Raw genomic sequence first — 14,197 nt, forward strand, 5'->3', positions numbered from 1 at the left:
TGTCAGAACCTGTAAAACCTTGGCCCAACAAAAATCAAAACATCCTCCTCCCTTGTGCTTCTCTGTTCTTCCCTCACCTCTCACGTTCTTGCTCACCGCATTTGCTCATCTCCTCCTCAGATTTGTGCCTCTCTGCTTGTGCCACAAATAACTGCATCTCTTTTCCCTCTCTCTCTCATGTTTCGTCTGCATAGAAGCTACATAGTGGAGTGGTGGAGTGACATTGGAAGATTGAAGGGCTTTTGTGCAGGTTTGCAAGAGAAGGAGAGGGGGTCCTTTTCGCAACTCATAGCCGACTACTGAGCTTCAACAAGAGGGTTTTGGAGCTAGATGCTAGTGAAGGTGAGGTTCGGACTCTTTTTCTCCTCTTTTTTTTTTTTAGGATATGACCTTGAAATCATTTCAACCGTTTATCCTCGATCTTCCTGAGTAGAAGCTGTGGAGTACTCAGACAACATAAAGAATGAGGGAGATGGAAATATTGGAAGTGGGGAAACAATAGCCTCCAGTTTTACGACTACCATGGCTAGCATACGGAAACATTGATCATCCATTCTCTGGAACTTCCCCTTTCTCATTGTCGGTTTTCATACTTGTGAGCATTGATTTTGGATCATGTTTCCATTTTCTTTTAGATTTTGATTTTGTTGGAAGCAACCTAAATTTCCTTTCTCATTGTTTGATCAATTGATATGATTGCCATTCATAGTCAGTGATTAATGCATATAGAGCTATCCTCTTTTGGCAGTTAAATTTTCTTGGAAGTTCAACAAAGCTAAGCATCCACTTGATTAATGTCATCAAAAGTTGAGGTTGTATAAGATAACTTAAAATGTGACTCTTGTTTTTAAGACACTCCATTATCATCAATATTTTGTTTTCTTCAAACTGCTTTTCCCTTTTTTAGGGAATGATTGAAGTCCATTTCTCTTGTTTTGACTTCTTTCAATGAATCTTATAATGTTCACTATATTCAGTTGATGTGTTACTCCAACTTGAAAAAGAAGAAAAAACTTGTTGTTCGTTCCCAAACTAAGGACCTAAAGTGCAGTTTTGCAGATGAGACATGAGATTTTGGTTGTACCCAAAACCTGTGTTATTTTTCTGAATTGCCGTAGAAAATTTGAAGCTAGTTTTTGTATCTCAGAATTGAAGTGGGGATCAACTCCATGGTTAAGAGAAGAGGAAAGAAGTGACTAAGCTTGGGAAGTCTAGAAGATCAAGTCCAGGACTATGGGTCACTAGGTTTATCCCCATTCTCAGAAGCCTTTTCCTTATGTGGGTCCAGTAGTTCTTGATCTCATTGTATGTTCTTCCTAGCAAATGTCCAGCAATGGCTGACTACCTTAAGTAACAAGACAGTAAATTAAATTATTAGTCATCAATTTAGTTCTTTGGCACTATGAAGAAACATTTGTTATCTTTTCATTCACCTGAATGAGATGTTGGCTTCTTGTTTCCAAGAGTGTTGTATAATTGGATTATCGCCTCTTCTTCTTCAAAGAAGAATCACCCCCTTTTGATATCTGGTCTTAAATAATTAATCCATCGAAGCCAGGAGACCTGAAAATGTACACACAGCTCTTAAATTGGTACCTTTTTTGGATGTGTTGGCAGATTATGTTATTTGTGCACAATGGAAAGTAGTGGAAAAGGAAATTGTGAAGGGATTACTTTTCAAGACACCTTAGTTCATGTATTTTCGTATAATGTGTAGTGAGAGAAAAAGAAAGAGAGAGTGAATATTTTATTTGCTTATATTTTCAACATGTTTTGAGAAATTATTTCTTTTGTCATATGTGATTTTTTATTGAAAGAATGAAGAGTATTTTTATTAGTTTATATTTTTTCATTTGTTTTACCATGTGTTTTAGAGAGAGATAGAGAGAGAGAGGTAGAGAAATGCAAAACGTATGTTAAACTTGTCAATTTGGTTATTTGAACAAACTAAAACAAAACAAGGTGAAAACTAGGCAGAGTTACAGCCTATCTATATGGACAAGAACTCTTTGTTTTTAGGACACTTGTTGTAAGGACAAATGTCCTAAGAACAATTGTCCTTGCAACCAAATGGTATTTGAGGGAACACTCTATAAAGAGATGAGTGTGGAGAGAGAAATCAGTTGAAAAAGTGTGGGGCCAGTGCTTGTGTGTGCACCAGAGTGTCATGAAAGTGCAAGGGTTGGTGAAATGAGAAGAGCATATTTATCATTGGTTGAGGATTAATTTACCAACAACTGATAGAAAGGTGCACTGGCCAAGGGAGAGGTGAGACTTAGTTTTTTTGTCTGGTTTCTGCCAACGACATTCCTCCACAAGACGAGGTCATCAGTGCTAAACAACAGGTGAGCATAATTGCTAGAGTGAAGGCTGGTGTATGTGGTTGAGGAAGCAAACGCAGATGAGGAGAGGCTCCAGTAAAAGGTTGAGGGTTGACTATAGGTTTGCAATGGTTGGATGGAGACTGACTCTGTGTCAAGTACGTGGTAGCCCTTAGAGAAGAGTCTATCAATCTGGTCACCAAATAGCCCATGTTTGTTTGGCTTTCACCCATAAACCATGCGAAAGAAAAGAGAAGTTCTGTGTGCATTGTTGGCAGATGGCAATGCTCCAGTAGTGGATTACCAATGGCAAGACATTTTGGAAGTAAAAGAGTAGTTAGACAAGGGGACCCTCTATCCCCCTACCTTTTCATTATGGCAATGGAAGTAGTTTCTAGATGTTGGAAAAGTCAAGTGATGTAGTTTCTAAAGGTTGGAAAAGTCAAGTGATGCACAAGAAGATCGCCCTCCCGAGAGCTTCTAGAGTGATGGAGAAAATCAGCTTCATTATGTTCGTTGATGATGTTATGATTTTCTGCAAAGCCGTCAGTAACTCTTTACGAAGAATCAAATCCTTCTTTGAGGAGATGGAAACCACTTCAGGTCAGAAGATCAACCCCTCTAAATCTAAAATTATCTTCTACAATGTTCACGAGAATGATCAACCTAGTTTGGCAGAAATTCTTAACTGAGAAATTGCCAAATTACCCCTCAAGTATCTCGGTCATCCCCTTCTTTCATGGTGTCTAATAGAGAAAATTTGTGGAGAGTTGATTCATAAATTTGACAAAAAACTATCAAGCTGTAAAATGACTTCCCTCTCCTATAGTGGCAGGCTTTGTCTCATCAAGCACAACCTTTACTCTCTACCTGTTTTTTGGATGCAATCAGTGTGGCTACCTAGAGCAGTCATCCAACAGTTGGTAGCATCAATGACTAGATCCTTATGTCCTGAAAATCAGATAGGTAATCACAAATATAGATGGAAGGCATGAAACTCTCTTTGTAGACCTAAAGAAGAAGGTGAGGTAGGTCTTAAGAGGTTGGAGACAATGAATGCCTCCCATCTAGTGAAGAGGATCTGCCAACTAGTCAATAGCAACTCTCTTGCATGGAATTGGTGTAAGCAAAAATATTTGGGATCAGCCAAGAGCCTGTGGTCCCTAAAAGGGCCATCGATTGGTTCTTACTTTTGGAAAAGACTACGTTGGGCTTGGTCAAAGATCAAAGACAAGATTGCCTGGACTATCCAAGATAGTCAATTTGCCCTCTTTTGGTTGGACAAATGGTGAGATGTTCTACTCAAAAACTGTATACAAGCAGATGACTATGTCATCCTCAGTAAGGACTTCCATTTCAATGTTGCTAAGGCTAGGAATAAATATATGTAGCACCGATCAACATTCAACTTGCCATGACAAAGGTTTGTGAGGTCACCTTGAAAGACAATAGGGACTAGCTTGGGTGGATATCTGAACCCAGTAGGAAGTTGTCACCAGCCTTGTTTTATGAGGCTCTCAGGCACAAAGGCATAAGAAGCCCTGGCGAAAGTTAATTTGGAACAACTCTACCCCCCAAGGGCCTACTGGTTCATCTACCTGGCATGTGACAATAGGCTACCTACTTTGGACTTCTTCAGAGAAGAGGGATAATCTTAGCAAACAGATGCACCTTATGCCACAAAGCTGAAGAATCCAATCCCCACCTCCTCATTCAATGTGACTAGGCCCATAAAACCTGGCAGTGGATAGTTAAAAAGTTTGGAAAGTCCAGAGCGCCCTGGCAGGACATCAAGCAAGAGCTTCAAATCTAGATAAATAATCACTTCAAGTACCATTGGATGACCAAATGTTGGTCGGTCACCTTTCATATAATTTGCTGGCAGCTTTGGTGGGCCAGGAACAAGGCCTACCATGAAGGTTAGGACATGAAGAGGACTAAGTCCCTCAATCACATCATTTGGCAGAAATGCAAAGAGGCCTATAAAGCCTTTCAATGGAATGACATGGATAAAAATCTGGTTGACCTTTGGGGGAGCCATGGTCTCATCTATTCAAATATAATGAAAGATATTGGCATCTCAGATAAGTTGTATGTCATCACCCTTATCATCAAATGCAAAATAAGAGTGGTAGGATGCCCGCATGGCTCAGATGCTAGTATTAAAGAAGCCTTGTACCTAGAAGAATGCTATGGTGTAGATGATGCAGAATTTAACATTATCAAGTGGGGGGAAACCATGCGTTCCACCAGCCTGATCTCCCTTGCCATTCATTCCAACAATAAAGGATGGATCAGATGCCTCAAGTCTATTATTGAAGGTAGAATGAACTAGCCTGAGAAATAGAGTTTTTTAGTTGACCACGGCTACCAATGGAGGCTCAAAGATGATACAATTGCTTTTAACATCGATTCTCTGGTAAGGGACTGCTCAGACTCTTTTGACAGATACTCCACAAGCTAATCCTTTTATATGCTCAAGTCTGTTTTCTGGTAGAGGTCGTTTCAGGCCTCTTCTTTGGCTCTGCCTATTTTTTTGATTACTTGTGAAGGATTGTGTTGTAGCAACTCTGGTTTTTTTGCTTTATACTTAAAGATAGATGCATGGTATCCTTGTCACTTCTTGTTTTGTACATCGTTTTTATCGTGTACATATGATTCCTTCTTATTAAATGGTGGGGAGTCTGCCTCCCGACATCCTTCATTGGAAGTTGTGGCATCGACTGGCATGGATGATGATGGTGGCACCGAGTAGTGGTGTAGTGGTGGAGCATTGGTGGGGTGGTGGCAATGAGCGGTTGAAAGTGGAAGAGAAGAGAAAAGAAGGAAAGATGGGACAGCCAGTAGCAGACAGTGGCGATTGGCGGTCAACAATAGTAGAGTCCTTGGTGATAGACAGTGGTAGATCAAGCGGAGGCATGTGACAAGAGAGAGAGGCAGCCTACTTAGGTTGGCCGGCTGGAAAACTAGCAACAGTGGTGGTGATGTACGACGCTGTGGCGCTTGTCGAGGCCGTTTAGGGAGTGCTCACCAATGGTAAGGTGTTTCTATCTAGCTGGTGGTAGTGTAGCGTCCACTAGTTCATGTACCACATGATATATATCCTAAAAAAAAAGGTTGAACACTAATCTGCTTATCACAGAAACAAATACATGGTTATGGTAAGTTGATGGGTGCATTTGGAAAATTATGCCCATTTGTACACCTATTGGTTAATGGCCTTCGCAAGTGAACCAATTGTTGGATTGAAAATAGTCAGAGAAAAGAAGGGGAAAAATAATTAATTTAACTTTCTCATAGTTGTATGCTTCTTAATACTTGGTTTGAATGTCTCTCAACCACCAAAAGTTAACCAATTGTTGGATTGAAAATAGTGAGAGAAAAGAAGGGGAAAATAATTAATTCTACTTTCTCATGGTTGTCAGCTTCTTAATATTTGGTTTGATTGTCTCTCAACCACCAAAAGTTCACTCATTAATCAGACACTAAGGATCCAAATTACGAGTGCTATAACCATCGATAAACATGGCAATCCAATTGTAGGAGCCCATCCATCGTTGCATTCAAATAGTCATTAATTAGTAGAAACACATCACAAAGATCCAAAGCACATGTATCCCTGTTTCATAAACTAGCAAAGGGCTTTTGTTTCTACGCACATGTGACGACAAGCAAGTTCAATACCATTTTCTAAGACACCACGTAATCGGCAAGCAAGACCAATACAAATAAGAAGTCATAGAAACACGAAACAATAAAACATAGAACCTAAGCTAGATAAATGAAAAAAATAGGCAGGATAAAGCTGAAATAATCTACAAGTACGAAAACAGATGCACACCAACAAGCCAAAGAAAAGACGAGATAGAAGTTTGGTAGAACAAAAAGGAGGTAGACATAACATGGGCTACTTTTGTTACCAACGAGGGCAAACCAGGAGATCTGCATCGACCTTGCAAGGAGTGGCAAAATGAGAGAAAGATAGAGACAGAGAGAGAGAGAGAGGTTTTTGCCTCTTGTTTCTTGTTAATGCATAGGACCATTGTGAGAAGACACAGCTTCTTCACATGCAGCTTCCTCCCCACTCTTCCTGCTATGTATGGGCTTGCGGCTTTTGCTACAACTCGATGCAACTCACGCAGTTTTTCTATGTGGGGATTTTCGTTCCACCCCTTGGAGTGAGATAAAAATTCAGGATAAATGTTTCTGGAATCTTCGTTATTGGGCATAAAATCGATCCCGTGTTTGATGGATTCAAAATGAAATTTAAATAATTGAATTTCGATTTCCTGTTTACAGTGGAATCCAGGGCTAACAAAACGTGCACCACAGGACATGAGAAGCATGCCTCCCTCTACGTTTGCTTAACAAAAACTGGTTTTTGCATGCCTGTCAACTTGAGTTTTTGTGGAGGGTGCCGTTTTAAATCTTTTGGAGGGATCCCCGAAGCGTGCGCCTCAGAGGCGTACTAAGCTTGTGCTAAGTAAGGCAATAAGCACTTTACGGAACGCGTTTTTGGCTAAAAAATACATCGACGCGATGGTCCCGTAGATCACAAGAAGATGGATTGAATATCCTCCGTAGCGTGGCCGAAGGCGATAACACAACCCGAGTATACGGCCAGCGGGGGGAATCAAACCGGCGAAAGCTGATTTTGGGGCAACACCATGGGCTGGGCGACTTGGGCAGAAGAGGCCGAACCAGCGGTCGACCGCTAGGCTTAGGCTTAGCCGTCATCAGGCATCTCATTTCTCTCACGTTCTCGGATCATTCCTTCTTGTTCCCCGTCTGCGCTTTTACCAGCGCCCGTTCTTGTTTTCCCGACATTCCCTACCTCTTTGGGTGACTTTCGCCCCCTTTTCTTGTCGGCTTTCTTGCCGGTCTTCTTCCTTATCTAGATTTTCGCGCCTTCTCGTCGTCCTTCTAATATTTTTTTCTTCCTTCGCATGAAATGTTTGGTGTTGTTTTATCCTTTCTGACAGCATCTAAGAGTCGATCTTTTGCTTCATCTTCAGATCTTCTTTTATTCTGTACTTTTGGGTTTCCAAATATTTCCTTGCTCCTGCAAGAAGCTGATAAACGTTTTCCTTGAAGCTGATTTTGAGAGAGAGAGAAAGCTGCGCCTTTCGTTTTCCAATCTTTCTCCTGCAGGAATTATTTGGGAGAGACTGTGTTTTGGTCCTCAAACTTTTTTTTCCTTTTGTTACTCTTTTGTCATCTGGTTTTGGAAGAAGGATTGGCTGCGACTGGAAGGAGCCGTCCAAGAATGTCCTGGATTTGGCGGTTTGTTTGTGATCACCTGCCTAGCTACTGACGGCCCCTCTGCAACCCTAACAGCCACGGCATTTTTGCTTTTTCTTGGGCCTCAGTGTGGCGAGAAATCTTGGGCTAGAAAGTAAAATTGCCTCTTAGTTTCAGATGCAGGTGCTGCCTTCGCTCGTCTTAGACCACCCATGATCTCCCTCGTGCTTCTAGAAACTCTCGCATCTGCTTCTTAAGCAAAGGGGAAAAGGGAAGAAAAGGAAAAGGGGGTCATTGGAGGGGTAGTATGTCTCAGAAGGGCGATAGATTCCACGAAGATGTGTCTAGCAATCAATTCCTTGACCGTAGCAAGGTCAGGATTCTACTATGCGAAAATGACTCCAAAAGTTGCCAAGAAGTTACGGATTTGCTTTGCAAATGCTCTTACCAGGGTATGAATGATTATGGTGCCGTCACAGGCTTTTGTTTTTCCTTTTTTTTTTCTCTCTCTTCGGAATGTGCTTTATCATCCAACAAGGTTGGATGAAATTGTCAACTTCTCTGTAATCTTCACTTCTTTGAATGAACAGTAACTGCTGTAAAGACCCCGAGGCAGGTGATCGATGCTCTAAATGCCCAAGGCGAGGACATCGACATTATACTATCGGAAGTCGATCTTCCAGTTGCCAAAGGCTTTAAGATGCTGAAGTATATCATGAGGGAGAAGGAACTCAGGAGAATACCTATCATTAGTATGTCTATAGCTCTAGCATTTCCTTGTAGAATTGAACTCCAGTCACCTTTTGTCTCGATGCTCTGTATGACTTCTTCTTCGTTCCAGTGATGTCCGCAAAAGATGAGGTCTCCGTGGTCGTCAAATGCCTGAGGCTTGGTGCTGCGGACTACCTCGTAAAACCCTTGCGCACTAATGAGCTGCTGAACTTGTGGACTCACATGTGGAGGAGGAGAAAAATGGTGGTTAAAAATATTCGACTCCGCTTGCTACTCCTCTCAAATGGAATGATTGCGTCTTGAAGCGTTAGCATGCCTTGCTGTGCCTATATCGTTAGTTAATCGAGTTCTAATTATTGATGGCAGCTTGGCGTCGCAGAGAAGAACATTCTGAGCCACGAACTTGATATGCCCGCATCTGACCCGAGTGACACAAATACAAACAGTACGACTCCCTTCTCGGATGACACAGATGACAAGAAATGTAGGCGCAGCACAATGCCGGAAGTGAACACATCCATCCCTAACGAATGTGAGGTACGTTCAATGAGGAACTTTGCTTTTTGACGGGCTTGTTGCATGACATCGTTGTCTATTGGGCTGTTCTTCTCTTTGCTACGTTGATACCCTTCGTTACCGTGTTTGCCATAAACACTTTTTGGGGCGAGTAGTTGCTGAGCATGGTCTTGAGAAGACACTGTTGGTCAATTGGAAATTTTGAATTTAAAAAGTTTGCAATTATGCAGTGCATCTTACAGTTTCCTTTTCAGTCGCATGCTTTTGCAGCTGGGGAACCACAAGTTGAGCTTTTCACAGAGTATGAACCTCGAGTGTCGGGAGCTACCAGTCTTCCAGGTAAGCACGAAACGTTTTGTTATTTTCCAATAATTGTGCTGTCTTAACCAACGAATGACACTGTCAGGAATACTATCGTGCCCTAGAAGGAGCGAGCTCAAGGTCGGAGAGTCATCAGCCTTCTTTACATACATCAGGTCAAATGCGCCTGGAATTTGTACTTCTGATTTTAGGTGTTCAAGCACAGGCGCATCAGCAGCAGGTCTTCACCACGGTGAACAGTGCCCAGTTGCAAACCAGTCACTGGATGACCCTGAAGCTCAGATACCTAGAGACTCTAGCCGTGCTTTTTGCACCATCAGGACTGATGCTGATACAACTTGCATTGCTGATATGACACTTGGTATGTCTAGACCTTCTGAGTTGCAAAGACTCAGATTGTCTGGTGAAGAGGAACCTGGGATGAAGTTGCCTTCTACTAGTCACAGCAAGACCACATCTTTTGACTCTTCACAAGATTGGTTCTTGCCCAATGAACAGGGATCTGGGACTGGATTGCATCCTAGCAATCCAGGAAATGTAGGTGATACTGTCTCTCAGGCAGTTGCTCGATCTCCTCTCTATATGCCACAAATGCTAAAAACAGTAGTGGGACCACCTGCTGCTCATATATTTCAAGGAAGCTTGCAAGAAGGACCAAGTCATGTGCCTTCAAACTTGCTAACTTGCTATAATGGTCTTCCACAGTGCCAGGCTGTGCCACTTATGGCACCCTTTTCATATTATCCACTTGGTATTGGAATGCATGCAGCACAAATGCAAACATTACATACTTGGCTTCCCGCGGCTAACTCTTCAGTGCCTGAAATGAAGACTGCTTGTTTAGCTAGGAGAGAAGCTGCATTAGTCAAATTTAGGAACAAAAGAAAAGAACGTTGCTTCGATAAAAAAATTCGGTATGTAAATCGTAAACGCCTTGCCGAAAACAGACCTCGGGTTCGTGGTCAGTTTGTCAGACAGGCATTTGATGCAGAAACTCGTTCTAATGGACAGACAGTCACAAATAATGATTCTGATTTGGATGAAGATGAGGATGAAGATGGACCAGTTTCAAGTGAACTAGGAGCAGATTCTGCACCTGAGTGTGAATCAGAATTTTAGCCTGCAGTTGAGTTTGGTGCTGGTACCCAGATTTTGACATCTTCGTGTGCAGTTTTTGTCTTACCATGAATTCAATATCTAGTAAGACCTCTTTGCCATTACTTCATTTAGATTGCACCACTTGAATCTCTACTAGTGTAAAACATTTCAAGGATTGGAATGCAGAAGCAGGATTTAAATATTTCCTGATGAAGAATGGAGTTACTAGTGCATCCTGTTCACTTGTAATAAATTTTTTAACTTGAACAAATATTACCTACCATTCATTGGCATGGTAAGCATCAACGTAAGTTCATGCTTGCCATTTCCTTTTCGTTCTCTTATCCCCACTTTTTGAGCTAGGAGGCTTCTGTAAGTTTCATATGCTTTTGCATTTGGCCTTACTCATATCGTTTTCCATTTTTCCTCTTTACAATGTGCCCTTAAGTTTCACCACTGGTCACCTTTTAAGTTTGTCTTATTGGGCATACACTTATCTAGTAATTTCTCCCTATAATTACTTTAGGTTGCACCGATGACTTTCCTTGCCTCTACTAATGTAAAACGTTTACTGAACTTGTATATGGAGGCAGGGTTTAAGATATTTCCTGCAGAAGAATCTAAAGCTTTCTCTTCACTTGTAAATTGTAATAAACATTTCAGTTTGTTCAAAATTAGCTTCTGTCGATGTTGGTGGCATCAATGCAAATTTATGCTTGTTGCTTTCCTTTTCGCTTTTGTACCCCCCACTCTTTGATCCAGGAACAGAGTCTGTGAACGCCTCGTGCTTTTTTTGCATGTTTTTGTTGAGACTCATGCTTTACATGTTCTGTAGAGTCTTTATTTCTATTTATTCAAGTTTTTCTTTACCCATTTTAGATATTTGGCTATATATCCTGAGGCTTCACTTGTAGTTGTTCTTTATGCAATTTCATATCCTGTACGTTTTGATTCCTTTACTTCATTTAAGTTGCACTAGATGTTTTTCATTTGTCTCTGCTACATAAAGCGTTTTTCAGATTTATATCTGGAGGCTTAGTGGTCGTTTGGTTGGTTGCTGTTCATTAGGAAAGGATAGACAGGACGTCCTGTCCATTACACTGTTGTCCTGTTCTTATGGACAATGATGTCCCTTGTCCACCGTTTGATGATTTAGGAACAGAACACTACGTTCTTTTTATCCTACGTTTGTTTCACATGTCTGTTCTGTCAGTTCTGTCCATCCTGTTTGACGTTTGTTTTTCCTTATCATGCATGGCCTTATCATGTATTATCATGTATGCTGATCCTCATAATGAAGAAAAGGAGAGAACCAAATCCAAATATTTCGGGCAGGATTCTGGGCCCTCCTAAAAGGCATCTGCTGTCTTGACCATGTAGCCTATTTTGTGGGAGATTCGATTCCCAGATATTTTGAAGTGTTGACCTATTAACAAATTTCTGGATCTCTGCTTATTTCAGCTTTCTAAAGCATTTTGCCCACAAACTGTTCCCATCACTTTCAGAATCTTATTTAAGAGATCCTCTGTTCTTATTCATCTTCTAGGATGTCTTCTTCTATTGGAGTTCAATGAAGTTATTCTTCTAAGTATATAAGGGGTTAAGGAAGCATCTGAAAAAGCAAGAGAGCTTCTCCATAGACGAACCTGTGTCTGGTGGATGGCATCCTATAGCTTCTCTCTGGATGGTAAGGTACCCCATTGAAACTAATCCCAGTTCTTACTTTCAATGATCGGGAAAAATTGCACCATCAATCGAAAGTATAAAGCAATGGGAGAGTCTCAATAACATTAAGAATTACAGTTTAGCAGACGATTTCCTTAAAAGATTTAGCTTTTTTCAATTGACATGGCAGTAAAGATGGATAAGGGAGTGCGGCTGTTTAATGAGTGATCATGGCCATTGACAATCACGTGGATAAAAGGAAATGTGTGAAAACATCAAGCGCTCAATCATAAAAAGGCTACTTCATAAGAAATTAATAAGTTGAAAACACGAGCATTCTAACTGTAAAACAGAAGGCTTTTCTGGTTCCTGCGTGTGAAGTCTCTTCCTGTGCAAGCAGAGAAAACCAATCTCTGATGTTTGAAAGCAAACATGGAAAGGGCGCCAAGCCAAAAAAGTTACAGGTGCAGTCGTATTCTTGTTTCCACCTAAAATTAAGCCTTCATTAACAATATATGAATATAACATACCAATCATACAAGGACCCACACCTCAATAGAGCAGATGGAAGTATATTGACAAAGAACAAAGTGCCTCTCTCATTACAACACCGTCCATTGACTGCAATATGAAAAATGTGGGAACTCCGCTTTTCCTAGACCGTGTTCATCTGCAAACTGAACTCCAATCTATTAGCAAACTATTGTAGCAAGACTTGCACAATGTGGCTAATAGCAATGCCAATTCGTCTTCTCAAATTCCTTACTGCAGACTGAGTTTCATAGATTAAAAAGATGTCTTCGTCAGAGGAATCTCAAAGGAAAATTGAGGGCTGGGACTCCTTGCTGCTGTATCTCATGCAGTGGCAAGGCCCTGCAACATACTGTAATTAATTCTAAGAATTGAAGCATTAAATGAGACACTTTTCAGGCCCATAAGCATTTATCATTTAAGTAAGGTTAAACTGTTCAGCAATTTACAAACAAGGAATTGCTTTAGTGCCCTTTCACCTCCCATTTTCTCATTCTTTCTCACCTTTTTCTGTATGTTCATTTTTTCCATTCTCTCTAAACTAAATTCATGTGCACCTTTAGATTGATCGATTTTAATGAAGAGAAAATACCTGAAAATCAGTTTTAGAATAACATGATTAACAGAAGATCCCATTCATTTGTTTGTGCCCACGCCGTACTTACAAACTCAAGGCTACTCTGACCTCAAAGTCACTTTAAGAGCAAATGCCATTCATTCATTTGTTTGGCATTTCTCTCTCAAACATTTTGCCAAACGTTTAGCATGCGAGCTCGTTCTAGGCATAAAACAAAAAATTGGGTAATACTGTGCCAAGATAGGTAGAAATACTACATAATATCTAATATTACAAATACAAAAATATATAATATTCCAATATTAAAGAGTTTTCTGGTAATGATGCAAATTGGCTTCTCTGGTAGCAGTGGTGGTATGTTCATGGAGTACTAATAAGGTAGAATGTGCCATCAGTATGTTTGATGATGAAATACACATAATCTGTACAAATCGTTAGTCTAAAAAAGGATCAGTTTGTTTTCTAATATACTCCTACATACAGTTTTGCACCATTCAGTAGAAGGTATCATGTTCATTAGTTCAAGCTACAGTATAGGCCTTTGAGGTAGATACTTTGATTACATGCAAACATGTCTAGATAGAAAAAAAAAACGTCCTCAAAACCAGTTTCCTTTGGCAAAGAATCATTCAACTATATGGTTGGAAATGAGAGTAGTACTCACTGATGAAAGGCATAACACGGCTGACAATGGAGATGGCGAGTCCAGAGTTGTCGTGACTAAGAAGTCGGCGATGAACGGCCACTACGACGGCATAGACCGCGATGGTGAGGAGGATCTGCACGGTGAGGATGCAATAGATCTTCAGGAAAGAGAAAGGGTGAGGGCAGCTCTGGGGTGGAGACGGAGGAGAAAGCGAGAAAGAGAAAGGGCTAGGGCAGTGACCGTGGTGGAGACGGAGGAGAAGGGGCAGCTCGAGGGCAGAGACAGAGAAGAAGGGGCAGAGACAGGGGTGGAGATGGAGGAGAAGGGGCAGCTCGGGAGTGGAGACAGAGGAGACGAAGCAGCTCTGACAGAGACAAAGGAGAAGGAGAGAAGGAAAAAAAGAGAAAGGGCGAGGCAAGAGGAGCTCGGGTCGGGGAGTCTGCGTTCGATACGCTGTTCCGTGGTAAACCACGGAACACACTAGAACGCCTCACCTATTTATACCCTTGTTCTCTGTCCGTCCTGTCTTGATTGTCCTCTATCCGACGT

General features: G+C 41.2%; 1 protein-coding gene across 3 annotated transcripts; it reads left to right on the forward strand.

Annotated features, from left to right (window-relative positions):
* The first annotated feature begins 1 nt into the window (after position 1).
* Positions 2–10,573, forward strand: LOC116258699 (two-component response regulator-like PRR1). 3 transcript variants are annotated; one of them, XM_031636024.2, is made up of 6 exons: positions 2–342; positions 8,153–8,314; positions 8,404–8,537; positions 8,661–8,831; positions 9,065–9,149; positions 9,217–10,573. In XM_031636024.2, the coding sequence occupies exons 2-6, from the start codon at positions 8,263–8,265 to the stop codon at positions 10,248–10,250; spliced, it is 1,476 nt and encodes a 491-aa protein (XP_031491884.1). In that variant the 5' UTR covers positions 2–342; positions 8,153–8,262; the 3' UTR covers positions 10,251–10,573. The 3 variants fall into 3 exon arrangements, with proteins under 3 accessions (XP_031491884.1, XP_049935047.1, XP_031491882.1); XM_050079090.1 differs by lacking the exon at positions 2–342 and adding an exon at positions 5,085–5,357; XM_031636022.2 differs by lacking the exon at positions 2–342 and adding an exon at positions 6,735–8,014.
* Positions 10,574–14,197: the final 3,624 nt, after the last annotated feature.

The sequence above is a fragment of the Nymphaea colorata genome, chromosome 8, assembly GCF_008831285.2.
Source record: "Nymphaea colorata isolate Beijing-Zhang1983 chromosome 8, ASM883128v2, whole genome shotgun sequence".
In the NCBI taxonomy this organism is placed as follows: Eukaryota; Viridiplantae; Streptophyta; class Magnoliopsida; order Nymphaeales; family Nymphaeaceae; genus Nymphaea; species Nymphaea colorata.